The sequence below is a fragment of the Anopheles coluzzii genome, chromosome 2 (assembly GCF_943734685.1).
Source record: "Anopheles coluzzii chromosome 2, AcolN3, whole genome shotgun sequence".
NCBI classification, from domain to species: Eukaryota; Metazoa; Arthropoda; class Insecta; order Diptera; family Culicidae; genus Anopheles; species Anopheles coluzzii.
In genome coordinates, this window is record NC_064670.1 from 125,109,311 (window position 1) to 125,130,688 (window position 21,378).

A 21,378-nucleotide genomic window follows, 5' to 3' on the forward strand; every position below is an offset into this window, starting at 1 on the left:
CTCCTTGTTTTGTGGTCGTTTGCTTACGAACACCACTCTCACGTGAGTTCAGGTTACGGTTGCTTGCTCAAGTTTCAGTCTGCTGAACAGTTTACATTCACAAAAAAATACTTATTTGTCTTGCGCTTGTGTCGTAAAGTAATGGACCAGTTTTCTCGTCCAGAGAGGTCTTCTCGCTGCACGATGAGGAATTTGTCTTTCGTTCGGGGGCTGTACACTGTGTATTGCTTCATTGATGTTTATGGGTTCGAACGATGCTTAACCTCTCGAAAAGCGTTGTTGTTGCTGCCAAACCAGTAAACCAGTTTGGGGTTTAAGCTGCATGTTGGGGCGCTCTGTTTGAATGAAACGAACGGTTTGGAAAAACGTTTCATAACGATATTTCAGGGCGATATATTTTAAGTTGTCAGGAATTGAAGGGATTGTAGCAGTCCTTGGTGACATAAAGGTAAAATGGGAATGAGTCAAGTGCATGTGTCGATAAGCTTTTCTCAGTGGTACAAATTATTACTTCTTGACTGTTGTAGGATTTGTGCTAAAAAAGGTTAGCATTTTCCCAATCGTCAAGTGCGATAAGTCGAGCGATTTAGGCGAAAGATCGTGAAAGTCAAGGATAAACGTAAGATAAAGCACGAAACAATAAAGGATCTTTCCTTGCACCCTGGTTCCGCTGAGGTCAGGTAAAGCAACTTCGGTTCCGAAACGACCTGCAGGATTATTTTGAGGCTTTTCTTTCCCTTCATGTGGAGAAAGATCACTTTTCACCGATTACGGTTGCGAAAGGAATATGTCTAAAGAAAGGAAGAAGATTAGATGAGCTTAAAAAGAAGAAAGAACAGTGGTCAGGCTGATGCGGTACTGTTAGATCATTTCACTATACTTTTAGGTATTTAACCTGCTGACAATTGTGTTGGTAAGCCGCGTAGAGCATGAAAGGTGAGCACACGAAACGCGAGCATCCGCAGATGTAAACGCTGTCCTCCGCAGTTGCAGTGCAGTCTGGCTTCTGATTCATTAAAGCGCTTTAAAGCAGCCCCATCATAATAATATAAATAATAATGCTAATACTAATAATAACCTTCTGCTGGCGTGAGACCACCAGATCAAAAGGACAGAATCACAGCGCAGAGGAGGTGGATCGTGATAATGTATGGTGGCCGCCCGCGGGGAAGAAGCCGCCAATTGCCAAGAACAGCGCACGGTACAAACACGGGACTCACGGGGCGGGCAGAAGAAGAACTGTTTCACCCCCAGGGAGGGAGAGCAGGGAGCTGTGAAGAGGTGGTGCTGAGGGCGAGAGAGATAGCGAAAGACCTGTAGCATGGGATGCTAGATTGGTCGGTCGGTCAGCCTGTGTCGGCCGGTCCAGGCCATCGTCCAAGCGGGTGAAGTTGCGGGGAAGAAATTCAGCTGCAAAAAAAAACAACAACACAACAAAACCCGACAAGTGATCACTGTGTTGGGTTGAGCAGGCAGGATGAAGGTAGGGAGGCCGGTGGTGTGAAGAGGGAGAAACGGATGCCGGGTCGGCCTGAAATGATCACACACATTCTCTTTGGCCCGTCGTCGTCTCGCAGTCGCCAACCGTCGTCGACGGAACGGTCGCCGCCAAGCAGTCGCCATCATCATCAGCAGCAGCAGCAGCAGCAGCAACAGCATCATCACCAAGAGGGGTTTTGGGGTGGGTGGTGACGGTTTTGTCGGCATCGGGATTCCTTCGGGACGTTTCGGGCGTTGCAAGAGAGAGAGAGAAAGAGAGAGAGAGCGAATGAAACGGAGAGAACGCGAGCGCAAAAAATGATATAAAACAACACACAGAGTGGAAAATCAAACAACACGCGCACGGGACGAAGAAGAGGGGGTTGATTTCGACCCGGGGGCTGATAGGGAGCGGGTTTGGTGGGAGTGGAATGGAGGTAAGGATTGAAATGATGGGGGCATCTTGTTCTCTCGCTCTCTTTTTCCCCCCTATTAACCTTACGATTGTGAATGTGCCATGAGAGCGCTTCTGATCATGATGATGATGATGATGATCGCCCACCAACTCGATTGGGGTGGTGGGTAGTGTGAGAGGGGCGAGTTGGTTCAGGCAGATGAAACATGTTGTGAGGCGTGTGCTTATGAGTGTTTGTGTGTTTGTGTGTGTGAGTGTGTCAGTCTGTTTGGGGGGCTATCCCAAACGCGTTCCTGCACCACGCAATTGCCGGCGAGGAACCCCGCGCGCGCGCTGGGGTGAGAACTGTTTTTGTTTTTTTTTCTTCTCATCGCGAGGGTAACCGCTTGCTCACCCATTCTTCTCATCGCTAATCTCACTCGTCGGATGGTCTCACCATATTCACTCTCGCGCATTCGAGTACACGAAAGATGAGGGGGAGGAATCCAACTGCTGATGACGCTGTCAATGCAAAAAAGGAAGTAAAATGCGTTTTTATCGTTTAGGGGTTTTCCCGAAAGTGTGTGTATGTGTGTGCTGGTTTTATGAACCAATAATCATGATGGATGTGTGATGGAATTATTCCATTTGTGTGGACACACCTTAGACGACCGACCCCCACGTCCGCTTTCGGTGTTTTTGCCCTTTTTGCTTTAGGATTTTGATAACTTGGTGGAATTTGCACCAAACCGCGTGATCCATTTAAATGAAGGGGAAAGAAAACAGGGCGACAGGGGTTGGCTCTCATTACCGATGGTTTTCCTTTTGTTGTTGTTGTTGCATACCTGCGATAAGAGCGATAAGATGGCTCGGGGTCTTGGGAGGGAGGGAGACCCGATGTACTAGGTCAGTTCAATCAAAACCCCTTCATTTAAGATCCAGAAAATTGTGTTACATGTACTAATCATTGTTTTATGTTTCGTTTTCTCATTACAGAATCTACTGGCAGGAAAAACAGTCCAGATGTTAAACAAGCCGATAAAAAGGATGCCAAAATTAAAGGTACGTTCAATAGTCTTTGATTCCGCTACGTACGTAACATCATCTACTCCACGTTGTCACTGAGTGTGAAGGCTGGTTGGGGCTCTTCTTATAACTCACGCGCAAAACATATTTCATAAGCGCATGTGCGTTGAGCTTTGCTGACCTTGATGATAGCGAGCGAGCGTGCAACTAGCATAACCGCTTTGTTGTGGTTTAATTCCAGCCCCGTCCAGACAGGCCATTGAACCGTGGCGACCCGAAAATTCGGACCCTTGTCTCTCACACTGTTGGTGCCTCACTGCCGATAGAGAGTCCCAAGTACACAATGTGACTGTTTTGTTGTCTTCCAACGCCGCTGAACGTGTAGAGGGAGGAGAGCGTCGTCCTATACCATTTTCCATGCGATAGCAATTGCGCCTTCTATCAAAAACGCTCCTCCTCGGGTGGTGTGCAAAATAGAGCAAAAAGTAAGACACTAGTATTCGTCATCTGTGTGTTGCTTTGCAGCCCGGCGAGGCTGGCCTTATAATGCCAAACACAACAAACGGTTCACTTTTCAAGCAGGAAACACTTATCGCTTTGTTCCGCACTTAGGCGGCTTCCTTTCGGGGGGGGGAGGAAACATTAAAACCATGCGCGCCCTGTCTGCGAGGACGTAATGTGTCGTCAGTTTTGTTGACTGGCTGCTAAAGAGCTTCATTGAGTATCAAGGGGAAGAAGGAGATGAGGGTAGCAGTTTTTTGGAATGCTCATCACATCGGAATCGATCGTCCGGACGTCAGGCCTAAGGTTACCCGCTTTTCCAAAAGGCGCTTTGTTTATTGTCGTCGTCGTCACGTATTTGCTTTGGTGACACACCAGCGCGTCGCTAGTGCCTCGTGATGTAGCCTCGTCTATCCCCGTTTTTATCAGCGTTTGGGGTTGAAATCAAGAGAAACGATTTGAGGGTTTGTGTGAGCATGCATAGTAAAGCAAATAGCAGCAGCAACACCAGGTAGTAGGGTAAGTCGTCTTCGTCTTGCGATCCATTTGATGATGAGATCACGATCTCTCAACGTTGACTTGACAAGCAAGCTAAATAAAGCACGCAAATCATACGATTTTAGGCGCGATATCATTTAAATTGGTTTTATAAACAGCGGGAAGTTGTTTCGATACTCAAATCGATAGAAAGAAAGAGCGTAAAATAATCTCTACTCGAGCTCCTCGAATGTCCAAGCTCGATCGCACTGACTGTAAACCTCACATCCCTTATCAGAGTTTGCCTGTTGAATTAAGCGCGTTCGGTTCCGACGAGGCCACGACAAACTGACGTAGCTGCATGGTAGCTGCGGGAAAGAGATAGAGTGAGTGAGAACGAGCGCGAGTGAATGAGAAAGAAAGAGAGACGTCGTTTTGCCCCTCGGCAGGCGCGTAAATTAAATTAGCGATAACGCCACCACCACACTACACTGTGAGCTCTCCATCACACCACGGAGGAGTCACGTCGCCTAGCAGCAGCGGAGATAGAGAGTCCACGGAGGTGGCAAGCAAAGGGGAATGGTGATAAAGAGTAGGCTCTCTCGGGGGGGAAGGGCAAGGCAAAAAAAGTATATAAAATAGACCGTCGTCTCATCAGCCGCTTGCTTCTTTTTGCTCTTCTGCCGCTGACACGGCGCGACACTTGAGCGAGTTTGCTAACACCCTTCTCCGTCCTCCACCCGTCGCCGCTTCACTCTAAGCACGCCATGCCATGCAGAAATCTGTCGCCAGTAGGGGTGGAGCGGGAGGTGCGAGTGGTGCTCTGCGTGTGGTTCGCAGACACACATTGATCTATTTATTTCCCCGTGCCCAACAGGAGTGTCTCCTGTTAGAAATCAGCCTGTCTGTGGTAGGGAAAAGAAGACGGTCGACCTGTAGATGTATTTAACGCCGATCGGGGGACCTTACGAATGATTAAACAAATGTTTTTTGTTGTGTTGCTAACTTACATCTTCTCCGGACATCCTTCAAGTTTTGTAATTTCTTTCTCCGTTGACCTATTGTTATCAATTGAACGTAACAGTGCAGCAGAACAAGTGGGACTCAGAAGCAAGTAGGGAAGTATCCCCCATGTCTTGCTGAGAAAACGGGTAAGATGGTGAGGAAGCTACCGGTGGGGTTCTCTCACTTCCCGCATGAGAAATGCGCCGTTTCCCCCCCCCCCCCCCCTCTCCCCCTGCTGTTATCGGGCAGAGGGTTAGCTCACTCAACGCGACTCAGCGCGGCGCGGTATGCGTATATTCGTGCGATCAGCTGTCAGAGGGCGCACGTTGACATGCCCGACTGTTATTTGTTGATGTTGTGTGGTTTGCGAGCGTTCCCGCTCTCGCTCGCTCGCTCGCTCACGATCGTGGGCTCTCTCTTCCTCTCATGCTCATGTTGGCTCGTTGGCAGCGAAGGTAGCGTAGTAGGCAGCAGCACCAACAGAAGCCAAAGCTTTTCAGTCTTTTCGAGTCCGAGCGGATGAGCAAGCGCGCCAGGCCCGCCATATGCTCACCGTGGTGGTCGTTTCATCAACCCCCACTACTTCCCCCCTTCCGCGTTACGCGTCAACCTTCCTCCGGCAACGTTTGCTCTGGGTCGTACGTTGCTGCTATCGGCGGTCGGTTCGCGTGCGTGCGCTCTCTGCGGCTCCGGTTGATTGATGTTTTCCTTTCGCGAGCGTCTGTTTGGTGTGTGCCTCTATCGGTCAAGATCGCGGTTTTGGGACCGTTTGTTTGTTATCGCAGTGTTGTGACGAACTCAGAAACCACCACCACCCCTCCCGCATAACTCCACCGTTGTTGGAAGTTTGGTGTTGTTGTTTGTGGAACCCACGTTTACGTTTGAAGTTTAGTGAAGTGTTTCAGTAAAACTGTGTCAAAGTATTGGCTGCGTATGTTTTTGGCGCTGAAATCGGTAACAGTGTGGTAGGTAAGAACCCTTTCAACAACTGTCTTGGCTGCACATAATTTTCTCTGTATACAAGGGGACACGATACGATGGGACCCACTCGCCGCTTGCCTAGCCGATGTTCTAACTTCTTTTCGCTTATTGCAATAAAGACATCGAAAAGGCCTCTCTCTTCTTCTCTCTCTCTCTTTCTGTCTCTCTCTCTCTCTCACTCACGCTCACACAACCCCGATCAAACGGCAGTTAGTCCGCGTAGAGGAGGTCCGCGCTTGGTTTGAGTGGACTTTTGACGTTGAACCCCGTACCATCCCCGTACCCTCTAATGTGTGCAGCGACGTTCTAGTTGCCGTAGTGGTGGTGGTGGTGGTGACGACCAGTCAAAAGTGCCTGTTATCAGCACATTTCGTCGCGCTACCTATTTCGCACTGCTGTTGCTCCGCCATTCGCCAACACCCGACCGTGCATCAACAGTGAGCGATCGCGTCCATCCTTCGCGAATCGGCCCTTCTATTCAAGCTTCTATCCAACCGGGACGCGAGGGGCGTCAGTGTTGCTGACTGTAAAAAAGCGATCCGGATTCACCCCTGTGATTACGCCTTTTAGCACCTTAGTTTAAGGTCGTTTCAGCGTGTGTGCGTCTGTGTGCTTGCCTGTTACGTATACCATAACGGATGACATCTTCGCCTCGATAATGGAACGTTAAATTGCAAACAAATGACCCCCCTTCACTTAGACAGGCGAGCGTTACAGGGAATGTGTCTTTACGAGCCGGTTGCGCTTCCTACATAATCCATCGTAAAGGGAACACCTCTTGACCCGCATCAAGCGCGTACAGCTCGGCGTGGCGCTGTGGCGCGTACACGTCGGTCACAGTCCGGCCACTGGTCACGGTTTCTCGGAAAATCAAAAATAATTTCATCCACCCCATGGGGTCGGGGACGCGGTTTTGCTAGGCGTGTGACATAACCCGCAACCACCACCACCACCACCACCACCACCACCAACCGTGTGGACGACGGCCGTGTGTGCGTTGTTGTTGTTGTTGTGCTGTTGCGGCCATTCGTCCATTCATTTTTCCCTTTTGCCTTCCGTTCCTGCCAGCTCAACTGTTGTGTTGACTATCGCGAAAAAATAACAACACGATCGCCGTTTTCGATTTTTACGATCATGTCCGCTCTGTCCGGCAGCGCCAGCCGCACCTCAAGGGTAGCAGTGCAGCCGGTGCGAAAAATGTTATATTGACACAGAGGAGGCGCTCGAGATGATGCGCACCACCACCACCACCGGGGGCGTTACAGTGACATCAGAAAAAAAGCTGAGCGACGCCGCCGGAATGAATTGGCCTGTCACGATCATCGCGCACCGCTCGCGTTGGATGTTTATGAGTGTTCTTTTAAATTGTCATGTCACACATGGTGGCAAGGCGGTCGGGGGGGATGGTAGAGGCGGTAGTTGGTGAAAATAAGAACCCAAAACGTGTATACCCGCTCATGGGCCGCGCCATCATCCATCTTTTTGCTCTCGACCAATGTCACTTGGGCGGGTGAGAGCATTAGGACGCGCCCCACACAGGACGTGCACCAGCTGACAGGACGAGTTTTACCTTGAACCTTAAAACTTCCATTCCACGCGTGGGGGCAAAGTGTTGTCGAACTCTCTTTTGCCACCATTTCCATGGTGCCGGCGCCCCACCGGAGCGGACGAGTATTTTTAACCAAGTCAATGCTAAACAACGTACGTACGCTTCGTTAATCAATACCTGCGAGGGAGGTAGGTGAGCCAAACGCGTAACGACCGCATGCTTGCTGACCAACTACTTCTTCTTCCTTCTGCCCTTAGAGCGTTACACGATCGATTGTGTATCGGCGTTTGCGTGACTTGGAAGCGTGTCTACTGGCTCTGGCGCTCTTCTTAGCTGAAGTGGCACTACTAGTGCGAAGCGTTTTCGTGCTAGTGTTAGTGTTTGTTGCCCTTTTGGGTCACACGCGACCTTGATACGCGAGCGGTGGAATAAATTTCAATTGAAAGCACACCGAACCGCGCGAGCTGCCATGTTGGAATCCGTTTGAGCAAAGCGCCACACACTGCACGCTACAACGCTACCGAACGCGGTTCTCGGTTTTCGTGACAGTTCCCGTGTTCGTTTGCTACGATTCTATTAGTTTATTACTCATCAACTGCTCGAAAACGCACTCGGTAAGAGATAGAGCCATCCAGAGGGACGCGATAAGTACATCGCACCAATTCTCCAAAGGTATCAGCCACACTATTCCTTCGGTTATTCAACACGGTTGACTCAGAGAACCGCTTTCATTCGGTTTTTTTTTTATCTCAAATACCTTCGCCAAGATAAGAACGACGGCAAAGGGTGCCGAAGAAGTGGCCCGCGAGCTGTGAGATAATGGGGCCATTCCTCACTGCGTGCCGCGCACTAGTGCTTGTGTCAGCTGTGTTTGGCCAAGGTTTTTGCGCGGCAAACGGAATTCGTCCACTCGCTTCCCACGAGGCAAGAAAGCGGAAGCAGCTGTTCTCCTTCTCCGGCCATGGGACTTTCGGAAAGGAGGTAGGGGGGGGGGGGGCATACACGATCGATCAAGAGAGAGAAAGAGAGAAGGTCGTGTATGAGGCACGCCGAAGGGTCGTGTCGGCTCATGCAGAAAGCATTTTGACAGCTTGGCACGGGATTTTGGATTTTCCCGCAGTTTATCGTGAGCGTTAGCGTTAGCCGAGCATCCCAACCAGCTAATGGGGGGAAATTCTCGGATATATTTTGGCTCACCACAACACACCACGCGACGGTTTGTTTGCTTGTGTGTAGGATAGATCGTTCGCTGAAAGCCAATACCTCAACTAGATGAGCTACGAGTGACATGCGACCGTCTTTGTCTTGTGTTGAAAACATTCCACACCTGACAATGTTTGCGCAAAGTAAACAAAAGCCACGATTAATTTGTTTACATCTTCAAACTATTATGCACAAGCGTGCGCATCCGCGCCGGGAGAAGTGTTCCGTTCCGTTCCGTTCTGTTCGTGCTGTTCGACAACTGCTCGACTGCTCAAGTGTCCGTAAACAATTCGACGCCTTAGACGGGCGGTTAGAATGTCGTGGATGTCTTTTTTTGTTTAGCCGTTTGGCTCTTGTCCTTGGACTTTGCTCTCAATTAGATGGGTTGGGATGTCGAACGAGTGCTCCCGTGCCGGTTCGACTATCCGTTCCTGTCTCTAAACTTTCACTCCACTCACTGTCCCACTGATTAGCTTCTTCCAGCCGGTCCACGTTAAGCCTTGACGTACGTTAAGCGACTTTAAAGCGGCCTCCCCTCGCGATGACGTTGTTCCAACGGTGCTCTAAGGAAATGATCACTTGATTTCCCCCCCCGATTTGCTGTGCAAATTTGCGCTGCAGTGTGTTGTTGTGCACGCAGAAGGAGCGGTAACCATACCGGGGTCGGCCATTGGACAGATGGTCAGTCAGTGTGTGTGTGTGTGTGTGCTTGTGGATGGAAATAGCATTCGGCTGCAGTCACCGCGTACGAACCACCTTCCCGCGACGCGGCCCTTCTCGTGCGGTTGGCATGCTTCGCCAAACCGTCTGTGGTTGTTGTGATGGAGGGAGGGAGCGAGAAAGAGCCAACGTCGCCAATCTGCCGCGCGAATCCGAGAGGTGGTACGTGTACGCGGGTGTTCCCTACTCGTCGCCCCACCAGCGAATGTGTGGCGAATGGCGCAAAGCCACCCACGTATACATTTTTCTCTTGCTAAAGATCTGGCGATCAGTCAAGCGATCGTTTTGCACCGAAAGTTTTAATGCAGCAGGCCGAAAAACAAGCGACAAAAGTGTTCTCTCTCTGTTTGTCTCTCGATCTCACTCAACCTGTCCGCGCCTGCGAGGAGAACCCCCTGTCTAGCGGTGCGATCGTTTGAATTGGCTCGGCGTAAAAGTTGGACACTTCGAAGCAGTATGGCTTTGGGGTGAATGAAGAGAGTTAGAATGGGGCTGGCAGACGGGGTTGGAAAACGAGGGAATATTATTGGCAACAAGTGGACAGTAGACTGATGCATGTTACTTCGGTTGTGTGTGTGTGTGGGTAGGTTAAAAGGAAATGAGCTGACGAGGCACTGCTGCTGCTGCTGCTGATGGTGGCCAATGCACGGTCAATACAAAAAAAGCATATTCTCGCGAATGCGCGCGCCCACACTAAAAATGCAAAATAAGCTGATAGATCTGGTTATGAGGGGAAGAAAGGGGTAGAGAGAGCGCAGAGTGTCGTAGTATGTCATGGGTTCGCGTTTCCAACGAATGTGGAGAACATTTCTGAGAATTGGAAAACGAGGAACTACGGTCAACACGATGAATCAAAGTGTGGACATTGGGTCTGGATGGATTCTCTTGGGGCGCATTTCAAGCCAATCCAAACCGATCTGGAGCAACTGCATCGTTTTGGTGCCATTTTCAAGCAGTGATCTGCCCAATCAAAGTGGGCGCACTACCACCGTGAGGTCATTGCACAGCTGATACAGCTGCGGAAGATCTTTCGTACAGCGGGGCAAGGTTAAGACACTTGGTACTGCAACACTAATAAACATCATTATTTATATCCGTTAAATTTGAGTGCTTCATGATGGTCTCTTTTGAAAACAAAACCAACCCCGACCCCCAGCACTGCCACTGCCGCCATCACCATCGGCCATCATTTAGCGGATGGTTTCATTTTCGAGCGCCTCATTCGTCGGAATTGGCCCCTGTACGCAACGCAGTAAAGCACCGCACCACGTCCATGAGGGTAAAGGCGGAGAAGGGGGGCATCACACATGAGTGGAGTGTTCAACACACCTTCTTCACCTTCTTTCCTTCTGCCAACCTCCTTTGCCCACCTTCAACTGCCTCGCTCGATTGGGGCCGGCGAGAAGCCAGAGAAACAGACGCCTGCTGCCATTATCGGGGGTACCCCTTTTAATGGCGGGCAAAAATTTGACGGACTCACCCTCCCCCCCGCAAAAAGGGGTGTGCGAGAAAGAGAGAGAGAAATAGTTGGGTCTCTCTCTCTCTCTCTGACTGTCTGTGTGTGTTGTGTGCTTGCCTAGGTGATGAATGTATTTTTGCAAGCGGGACAGCGTCAGCGTTGTGCTTCTTTCCATACTTCACTTCTTGGCCGTCGCCACGATGTTGGTCAGCTTTGCTCAAGATTGCTGTTCGACCTGGGGCAGTAGGTAAGGGGCAACGTGCCACGACGGCCGTGCGATAACGGAGACACACGATAGGGGGTGAGGTTTTCGGTGTGGACGACACTCTCCGCGCATTGCCCCCTCCTCCTCACATTCGTCACCGGCTTGCGCGCTTGCCACACACAACGTGTTCATCCGACAGGTAAGCCGCCGACTTGGCGCTACGGTTCAGTGGATCGTTGTGAGTGTGTATGTGTGTGTGCGGTTGCTTAAAAAACAGCGGACTAAACAGTGGACGGCAATGGGGGGTAAAAGGGTAAGAAGCGAGGGACTGGTGATCGTCGATCGGATGATCGTGTTGCACCGCTTTTGCTACTTTATTCGCCCAGTCCGATGAATGGTGCACGCTGCTGGCAATTCCACCACCCAAACACCCCCCCTTGGGTCCTGCGAAACTGCTGCCAATTCGATTGGCGACTTTAGCAAAGCCCACCCTCCCAATCACATATGCGCCCGAGTGTACATTTGCGTGCGTGTGTGTGTGTGTGTGGGGCTGTGTGTTGTGTTGTCGCGGTGAATTTCGCGCTTGTTTTGCGTTGATGACGTGACGTGGGAGACACACAACGCTTGCGTCAACCAGAACCTCGCCTCACCACACTCGAGGCGGCGTCCCCGTCGCAAACGACCTAATGGCTTTAAGGGTGGATGATGTAAGGGAGGGAGGGGGCACGGTGGTAGGCCAGCTTTACGGGGGTTGGTTTCGCGCGTGCTGCTTTTGACCGAAGAGCGCGGGCGCACACGCGTTCCACTGTGTGTGTGTGTGTGTGTGTGTTTGTTCAGCGCTTTTTTTTTCGTTGTTCGATGTGTTGTTTATTCGAGAAGTTACGCTTCTGTGGCGAGCTGCTTCGATCGCGATCGATCGTTAGAGAGAGAGCGAGGGAGAGGGGATGATGCGTGGACGCGCGTCTAGGCTGGCGGAGGAACGCTACTGTGGAAGGGCAGGGGTGCGGGTGCGCTGGAATTAGTGTTTCGGCCGGGCACGTAAATGACGGTCATCCCCTAATCTCGCCCGGGTCGTCTCCACGTTCGTGAGCTTCTACGTATGACACACAGCAGCAAAGCACACCAACACAACGGCAGTTGTGACACACTGAGGTAGGGATGGGTCAGATGTTTTCTGGCTGGTAATTGATCCGTCTCGCAGTCGATGTGTCGCTACCGATAGACGGGGGAATGGAAATTTTTTGTATTCGAAGCAAATGGATCACCTTTTGGTGCGGCTCCAGCAACAGCTGCTTTGAGGAACATTGAATTTGACTGCGTTGTAATAGATTTAAAATGCCTTTGCTATGAAATTGGCAGCGATCGTCTCCCGATCGTCGCTTGATCGCACTCCCCTCCCCGCGGAAAAAAACGATTATTAAGCAATAATTACCTTCACAACGCAACGCAATCAGGGGAGGGTGTCCGTTGCGGGGCGTTGCGTCTAAGGTAGGTCTCGTTTGCATTGCTTGCATAAGTGCTAAACCTCAAACCTGATCCCGTTTGTAGGTGGACGCGAGAGAGCGAAAGAGAGAGAGAGAGAGGGGCAATCGCCCTCCTGTTCGCGTCTTTCCGACAGTGTCTTCTGTCATTTCGCCCCCAACGAGGCGTCCTTCGCACATCGCACATCGCACACACATATACACTCGCACACGCTTTTTTGCTTGCTTGCACATCCGGATGTGTTCTAAGCCCTCTCCGTGTATCCACCGTCGAGTGCGAATGACGTCAGCTCCCATCAGAGCCGTACGGCCCCCGCCCGGAATGGGGAGAAGCTGACTGCATGAGGTAATTCCCTTGATTTGCATTTTGCGCAGCTGTGGATAGAGACAGCGGGGGAATCAACACCAGAACGCAAGTCTCGAGTCCGCCTGGGAGTAGTGTGGAGCCGATTGCGCGTGATCCGTTTGATGAGGAACGAAATGAAGCGAAGAGCGACAAGCGGGAGGAGGTTTGTTTACTGGAAAGGCGCAGCGCCTACTACTGCGTTTGAACGGAAAAATTGAGGGCAATTTCTGTCTTTGTGGATGAATCATTGCACAGGGTTTTTGGGGGGTCTTAAATCGGGTAATCATCTGCGGGATGAATGACTGGGACCACGTCTCAACCTACGGCACATTATCGCGGTACGAAACTTTATCATTTCTGCCCCACCTCCCTTCGGTATGATTATGTGGATTTGGGTTCGTCGCTTATCGCTGCAAAATTCCTGCCAAACTTGCTTTGTATCTCCCCCCACCCCTCCCTGGGCGACACGACAATGTGTGTCGTAGGGGAAATCCCACGACTTAAAAGGAATAAAACAATAAACAAGGCAAAACACACCACGCTCTCCCGTGAATGTTTTGGGGCTGGAACGTTCGCGATCGCGGAAATGTCAACCCCCCTCGATCCCGATAACTGGTGATAACGCAACGTGCGCTGAAGACGACGGCTTCGATCCACGGAATGGACTTTTACTTTTGTCCGTCCCTGCGCATTGCTCGTTTGCTTATCTCGCGCAAGTTCGGTCAGTTGTTTGCGAATGGATTTAAGGGGGGTGTGAACGACGTCTCTGCTCGTGTATGATACCCTTTTCCCATTGCAAAGGGTTGGGACCTACTGGGAACTAGTTTGCGCTGTTCGCCACATACGCCCAATACTGGAGGATGAAGAACTCTTGCAACAAGTCTCGTACAGGGGAACGAGAACGAGTTTTTGCCACTCGCCGCTGCATAGTCGCGAGCCGCCCAGTCTATTGCAGGTTCCACAATCCACAGTCACCGGCAATGGTGGTGACTCCACCACCGCATGTAAATATTTTCGTGGCGCTCCTCCGAGCTTCGCAATAAACCAGTTTTCCCCCCAGAGACACCCCCTTGCGATGCAAGGCAAGCGCAAAAATATCCCGTTCGTTGCCTCAACTCGCACTGCTACCTCCACCCAACTGTGGATGTGTTTTTGCGCGGGCATTATGGATTGAAATCATGACGCGAAAAAGAATTCCCTTCCGCTGGCGTACAGAGCGCTCCAGCATACCAGCTAGATGCGCTGGTCCTTCCACCGCTTTACACCACTGCCACAGGAGTGTGGGGGTTTCAATTGGCGTAGATTGAATGCAGTTTCCGCTCGCCTTTGCCGCGGCTTTGCAGCCAAACGCTCCTTCCTCTAATGCTTGCGCACTGGGTTGCGGTGCACCATCTACCACTCTGTTTACAAAACGACGCTGTCTGTCGCCCCGAAACCGACGTTCGAATTAGCTCCAAACCACCCTCCGTCGTTTATTAATGCGTCGTCGTTCTGCTCGGCAAGCAATTCAGCAAAAGGTCAGCGGTGTATAGGTACACCAATCCACATTTACTACGCGTTGTAAGTAAAGGGAAAACTAAGGCACTAATCAATGAAGCTACGGCAGTGGTGGTGAACCTTACACGTGTACGATAGTTGGGCAAAAAAAGGGTTTAGCATTGACACCTTTTGTGTTGACCCCCGGGGGCTCTCCCCTGGTAGTAAACATCACAAACCGCCACGTGCAGCTGGGATTGTTTTCGTAACTTTCCGCGTGGCTTTTTGACCCCTGCCAGCGGTACTGCGGTTTTGTTGTTGATGCACTGTTACAATTTAACTAATTCACTTGCTTGTTGTCACATACTAACTGACCCGCATTCTTGCTCTCTCTTTCTCTACGAAATTGCAGATGATCCAGGTGGTGTTGGACGCGGAGGAGGCGGAGGCAATGGTGGCGTTAAACCCGCTATGGAAGTAGCAAACCACCGCACCGAAGGCAAAGCGACGTCAGTGAGTCAGCGGCAGCAACAACAGCAACAGCAGCAGCAGTATTTGTCCACCGCAGCGAGCACTAAGAGTGATGGTGGCGAGGACCGTCCGGGTCCACCAGCGGCAGGGGTAGCCGGAGTAGCAGGGGCAGGGGCAGCAGCAACGCAGCAGACTTCCACGACCAACAGCACCACCAACACGAACCTCAAGTACCTGCACAAGAAGTTCAAGCGTATCGCGAGCGCCACGCTAGCGGAAGAGGAAGAGCCGCAACCGCAGCAGCAGCAGGCGGCGACAACAACAACAACAACAACAACAACAACATCATCCACAACACCATCTACCACCTCGTCCACGAGCACCACATCGAACGGGCGACCCGATGCCGCAGTAGATGCCGTTGCGTCAGCAGCTAGACCGTCGGTGGTGTCCACATGTTCAGCAAACTCGTTTCCCCCAGCCGGGCCGCCGACTACTGCTGCTACGACGCGATCGTACGAGCCGTCGAGTGTCGTTGAAGCGAGCGTAGCGGACCGAGTCGCTGATGAATCGTCGCAAATTGTGACCGTGAGGACAGGCAGCAGCAGCGGTGAGACGACGGAGGGCAGTGATCGCGTGCTCTCCGTGCACTCAGGCCCTCCGTCCACCCCTAGTGTTGCGGTGGACAAATTCGGTTCATCGCTAGCACCACCACCACCACAGCCGTCAGTTGATAGGGGTGGGGCTCTTATCGATATCACTGCCGCCTTCGATTATCACCAGCAACAGCAGCAGCAGCAGCAGCTCCACCACCAATATCATCAGCTCCATCCATCGCTGCATCCTGGAGTGGCGGCCGTCGCCGCATTCCCGCCCCAGTCGCTGCTCGTGCATCCGCACCATCAGCTGCTCTATGGCCACCATCCTCAGGGGCCATCCGCTGCGCAACAGCAGCACCAACAACAGCTCCAACATCCAACCAGTGCAAACAGTGTAGCGGGCAGCAGTAGTGCTAGTAGTAGTAGTGGTAGTGCGAGTGGTAGTAGTAATAGTGTTAGCGGTAACAACAGTGGTAGTAGCATTAGTACGCACGGTGCCGCGCTGCTGCCACCAGTGCCGGCCGTACCATCGTCTGGGACGTCGACGTCCCCAATCGGCGAGAACTGTGATTTAGGTGTCGGTGCGGTGAATCGCACCTCCACCCTCGACAAACCGGTCGGCGGGGTGCAGTACGTGGTGAGCTATCCGCCACCGTCCCAGCCCCACCATCTTCCCCATCATCACCCTTCCGCACTGCTGTACGTGAACGGAGCAGCAGGTGGTGGTGGTGGCGCTATTACTCCGATCCCGGTACGGTCGGCCATTTCTTCGTCTTCCGGTGCGTCCTCGGGCTCCCCGTCTCCACCGACGGCCGGGTCCGGTACGCTTCTGAGCACCAATACCACCGCGAACAGCAACAACAGCAACAACGCCGCGGCAGCATCGACGACGACCATTATCAGCTCCAGCCACGCATCGCCGACGGTGGCTGCGAACAGTAGTGGTCCGGCGACCGTCACCGTGACACCCACGGGCCGGTACGTGTGCCCGTACTGTTCGATGAACTGCAGCAAACCGTCCGTGCTGGAGAAACACATCCGACGGCACACGAACGAGCGGCCATTCAAGTGCGACCTGTGCGGGATCGCCTTCAAGACCAAGAGCAATCTCTACAAACACCGCCGGTAAGTGAACACCGAGGCTTGATGTGTGGATATTGAGACCTTCCGAGGGTCATGCAAGAAAATGTATCCTCTTTTTATGTTGTTGTCGCTGCTAAATTGTAATCGCTTGAGGAAAAGCACAAAGCCAACTCACAGTACACCTAAGGGGTGACGGTAGCTGATACTGGAGGGTGCTTCTCGTTCCATCGGAGTCGAGTGGGTCTAAAATAGGCATGCGGTGGGGGTTTGATTGCGTTTCTCGTGACGCATTTCGCTTCTTATCAGTGTTGGGGAGTGCTGTGTGTGTTGTGTTTAGCCCGAGCACCACCACCGTACCCAGCAGCTGTGTGAGAACGCGTCAAATCCCTCTTCCCATGTTGCTTGTGTGCTCCAAAAGAGGGCCTAGAAGATGATGGGTGTCGAAAATATTTACTCTTTCTAAGCCTGTTTGCTTAATTTCGTGTGTGTGTGATTTTAACTCTTCGGCCATTGATGAATTTGTAACATTTGTGTCTTGCAGCTCCCGTGCACACGCATCGAAAAGTCAGGGCGAAGATCCTTCCAGTTTGGGTCTGCTGGACGAGGACGGCGGTTCGCTTGGCGGGTCGGATATAGACGATAAGGAGCTCAGCAACAGTGGATCGGAAATCGTAAGTTAACCAATGTTCTCAACTCTTTCCCAGCGCGCAGCATCGGGAATAATATGACATCGTTTCGTTTCAGATGAACTATCGAGGATCTCCAATGGACGATCGGGTCAACTCACCCCAGCAATTGCTGCTTGAGAAGCCGTACAAACCGAAGTTTCACAATGCCGCACTGTATACCCGGGCTGATGGTAAGCCACATATAGGACTTACTTCCGCATCGCACCAACCGTCTGTAGGATCGTCATCGGCACATGGAGGAGGATCGTCTAATGCTACGGCCTCGACAGTACCGCATTATCTGGTAAGCGAAACGGTACAAATTGGCAAGTGGACATTGTAATTAACACTCTTCCTGTTGCTATTCCAGAACGGCCAGAACGTGGAATCACTGGAGCAACACATCTCCAAGCTGATCTCGCAGAACGAAGCCATCGTGGAGGTGGTAGAAGCACCGCTACAGAAAAAGTACCACAAGATAACCGGCATCAGCCGTGGCATTTCGGTAAGCGGCACAAGCACTCCCGGATCGACAAGCACTACCGTTTCATCCAACATCGGTCACGGCGGTGGAGTCGGTTCCGGCAATAGTGCAATCGTTCCGATTCAACATGCCGCCGCTAGTCAAGACAGTGCGTCCTCCCGTTTGGCCAATGCGCTGCTACAGAAACGACAAACTGAAGAGTTGCAACAGCTGCAACTGCAACAGCAGCAACAGCAACACCTACTACATGTTCAACAGCAACATCATCAACAGCAGTACATTAACTACGTACAGCATCAACATCAGCAGCAGCAGCAGGCACAGCCGAATGTGATAAACTTGACCAGCAAACCGGGCGTGACGCCAAAATCGATGGTCATGTTACAGCAGCAACAGCAGCAGTTGCCTCCGACGCACGGGTCGTTGATTGCCCTCGGTGGCATTCCTCCGGCAGTTGGCAGTCAGCTGCAGCAACCGCACGATTTATCGAACGAACCGCACGAGAACGTGGCGCTGACAGGTAGTAACAGTTCCTCGATGAGCCATGCAGCCAACAATTATCAGCCACTGAATCTTACTAAAGCCAACACGGCCGAACCAGTGCCGACCATCGCTAGAGCAACGAATCCTACACCATCGCCAAGCGTGTCTTCGTCCTTGCTAGTAGCGATTCCTGCACCCACGCCACCGGAAGACGCGCCAGACGCAATTCAGCATCAACAGCAGCAGCAGCATCATCCTTTGCCTCCGTACCGCAAACGAACACGCGAACCATCGCCAGTCGTTGTAGCGAGCAGCTCTTCCCACCCTGCTGCCATGTCTCTACCCGTGTCGACGGTTAGCAACACTTCCACGGTCTCCGTCGCGTCTAGCAGTAGTTCCGTCGCATCGCAACCCCCTCACGTTCCGCTACACATTCAAGTACCGACAGTACCATCGACTCAGCTAACGTCTGCCGATCGGCCCCATCGACCGACACCAACGCCGACGCCACCACTGACGGTAGCCAACCATCCCCAAAATCCCGAACGCTCGATCATCAAAGATCTGCTGCTAAACTCGCGTGGCTTCGGCGTGGTACAGAACCCGGACGGTGAGAATGGCGAAAACCTGTACACCTGCAAAATGTGCAACTGGTCCTTCCGCGACGTAGACTCGCTAAAGTACCACATGATCTGCTACTGTCAAGGTAGCGGCAGCAGCCTGAACAGTCCATCCGCTTCCTCCAGCGCACCGATCAGCCCAGTTGGTTCGCCGTCCGCTGCGGCTGCCTCCTACATCCGCTCGCGGTCCGTGAGCAGCTTGAAAAATCTAGCCCGTTCTTCGTTAAATCCGCCCGGCCGCAATCCATCGTCGCTGTGTAAGCTTGCCAAATCGCAACTCACGCGTCCGAAGGTGAAACCGGATAACATTTCACTACCCGCGGCCGATTCACCGTCTTCTTCGTCGAGCTCATCGCAGACGGCTGGTCCTGCGGCTTCGGGGTCGAAAGGTGGCTTCGTTGAAACGGTTCAAAATCCTCTTCCCTCACCGGGACCACTGCTCGGCAACACACGTTTGGTGGAGAGTGGAAAGTCACCGCGTAAAGCCGCCTCTGGCGGCGAGGCAAGCGAAGGCTCTTCGAAGCGGATGCGAGTAGCTAGCTCGGTTGAACCTTCAACTTCTTCTGCCATCGTGTCTGGCAGTGCAAGCAACACTCTTCAGCTGTTTGGAGGAGAAGTTGAGGTGGTTGAACGTTCGCGTGAAGGTGAGTCAAAACCGAACGACACTGCAACGGCACCTGCCAACGTGCTGCGCTATGGATCGGGAGGAACGTTTATGCAGTACAACAGCGGCGCCGAGCTGGAAGACGACGAGTCTCGTCAGCGGGAGCTGCACTTCCGTCGAACCCTGCACTCCGGTGGTACGCTTGTGGAGATTGCAAAGCAACAGGAAATGCCCCCAGCGCCTCGACCCCGTTCAAACACGGCCGTCGCACCGAAGCCAGTGGCAGCACCGCCAACACATTTTCATTTTCCACCCATCAATTCAATCACTGCGTACAATCCGCTAACGCTGCCAGCTGCTCCAGCCCCGGGCCAAGCATCGCAGATAGTGCACGGCGGAAAGCTGATACCGTTCGTTCAGGGTATGCCCGGGCCGAACACGCTTTCCTCCGCCGGTGCGCAGATGGAGCTGATGCCAACGACACGTACCAGCCAAGCGGGACCGAACACACAATCGCTCCTAACCATTGTGGTACCGGGAGCGAACGGTCCTGCCAACAGTGGCCACGACTCGTCAGCAATGCACTACAAAACGCCACACCAAATGGCAAGTTCCGCCTCGTTGCTAGCTACCGTTGGATCACGCGGTCCGTATGCGGTTACATCGGTAGAACAAGCACCTGCGCCACCACAACCACCGGTCGTTCCCGTGTCGCTGGAACCACCAAAGAAAGCGCAGAAGAATGGTCTCACCCGGTCGGAGATATGGTCACCGGCGAAGCAACAGTCGCTTGAATTCAGCAGTCCTTCACCGCCAGCTCCGAAGAAGAGCTTCAACTTTACGCGCATGGCCGATAATATCAGTCCGCGTAAGAAGGAGACGGTGACTGCAACGAAAGCGGACGAGGTTCGTCACTTCCACTTCGACTCGGTTATTGCCAAATCGGATATACTGATCAAACCACCGCCACCGCCACCTCCACCACCTGCCGCTGTATCGCAGGATGGAAGCTCTTCGGCCTCACAGGACACCGGTCTTCCAGCCCCCCCTTCCAAACCGAACCGATTCCTGCGACCAAACACGTTGCCCCTCAAGCCAGGGACGTTCACGCCGAAGCGACATCATGGTATTACCCCCACCAACAACACGATGCCACTGATCTCGCCCGAGACGCCGCGCCCGTCGAAGAGCTGCCGGGAGCTTTACTTCAACGGCCACGCGTACACCAACATCGGGCTAAAGTCGAGCACGAAACCGTTCTACTGCACCGTCAACAAAACGCAACCGTTCTGCTTTCAGACGCAGAAGCCACTGTCGATGTACAGCAACTGGCAGGTGCATCCGGAGAACGATCCCCATCCGCTCGGGCTGAAGCAGATCACTGTGATGTCACTGTACGACTCGAACCAGCACCGTGATCGACGGTATGCTATTGCAGGGCCAAAGACCGTTCCATTGACTGTCGTGAGCAGCAGCAGTAGTAGCAGTAGTAGCAGTGGTGGCAGCAGCAGCAGTAAGCACATTGGAGCTGTCGCTCTGTCCTCTTCACCACCTTGCGTTCGTGTCAGTCCGGTAGAGGTTAAATCCAACGTGCCCTGTCCACCGAGCTATGTGCTGGCAGCCCTGGCATCGCAACAGCCAAACAATGCAAACGCATCGACGCCCTCGTCTACGCTCGGTCAGTACGATCAGCACCGCCGATCACTGTCACCGTACAGCGAAAAGTCGAAACAATCGGACGTGCTTACCGGGGGCGGTGGTGGCGATGGTGGGGCAGTGGATAGATCATCGTCCCGTCAGCAGTCACGCAGTGCCTCGGCGGAGCGTGCTTTGTCCGGTGGGTTCGAAAGCACCGAGGAGTACACGTACGTCCGTGGTCGAGGTCGGGGCAAGTACGTCTGCAACGAGTGTGGCATCCGCTGCAAGAAGCCATCGATGCTCAAGAAGCACATCCGCACGCATACCGACGTGCGGCCGTATTCGTGCCAGTATTGTAGCTTCCAGTAAGTAGCAATAGGTTCTCCAATCAACGAAGATGGTTTTATTAATTCCTTTTTTTTTTTT

The 21,378-nt window shown here is 52.5% G+C and overlaps 1 protein-coding gene across 4 annotated transcripts in view; it reads left to right on the top strand.

The window, feature by feature from the left end:
* The window catches only part of LOC120948544 (serine-rich adhesin for platelets), a 43,838-nt gene that overhangs the window by 16,848 nt on the left and 5,612 nt on the right, over positions 1-21,378 (top strand). The window contains exons 2-6 of one of the 4 annotated variants that reach the window (XM_040364984.2): positions 2,870-2,935; positions 14,715-16,497; positions 16,997-17,126; positions 17,200-17,427; positions 17,494-21,317. In XM_040364984.2, the coding sequence (XP_040220918.2) occupies positions 2,870-2,935; positions 14,715-16,497; positions 16,997-17,126; positions 17,200-17,427; positions 17,494-21,317 (6,031 nt within the window). Of the gene's footprint in view, positions 1-2,869; positions 2,936-5,370; positions 5,852-10,937; positions 11,199-14,714; positions 16,498-16,996; positions 17,127-17,199; positions 17,428-17,493; positions 21,318-21,378 lie in introns of those variants that run through there. The other 3 variants (XM_040364986.2, XM_040364987.2, XM_040364988.2) reach the window with 3 other exon arrangements.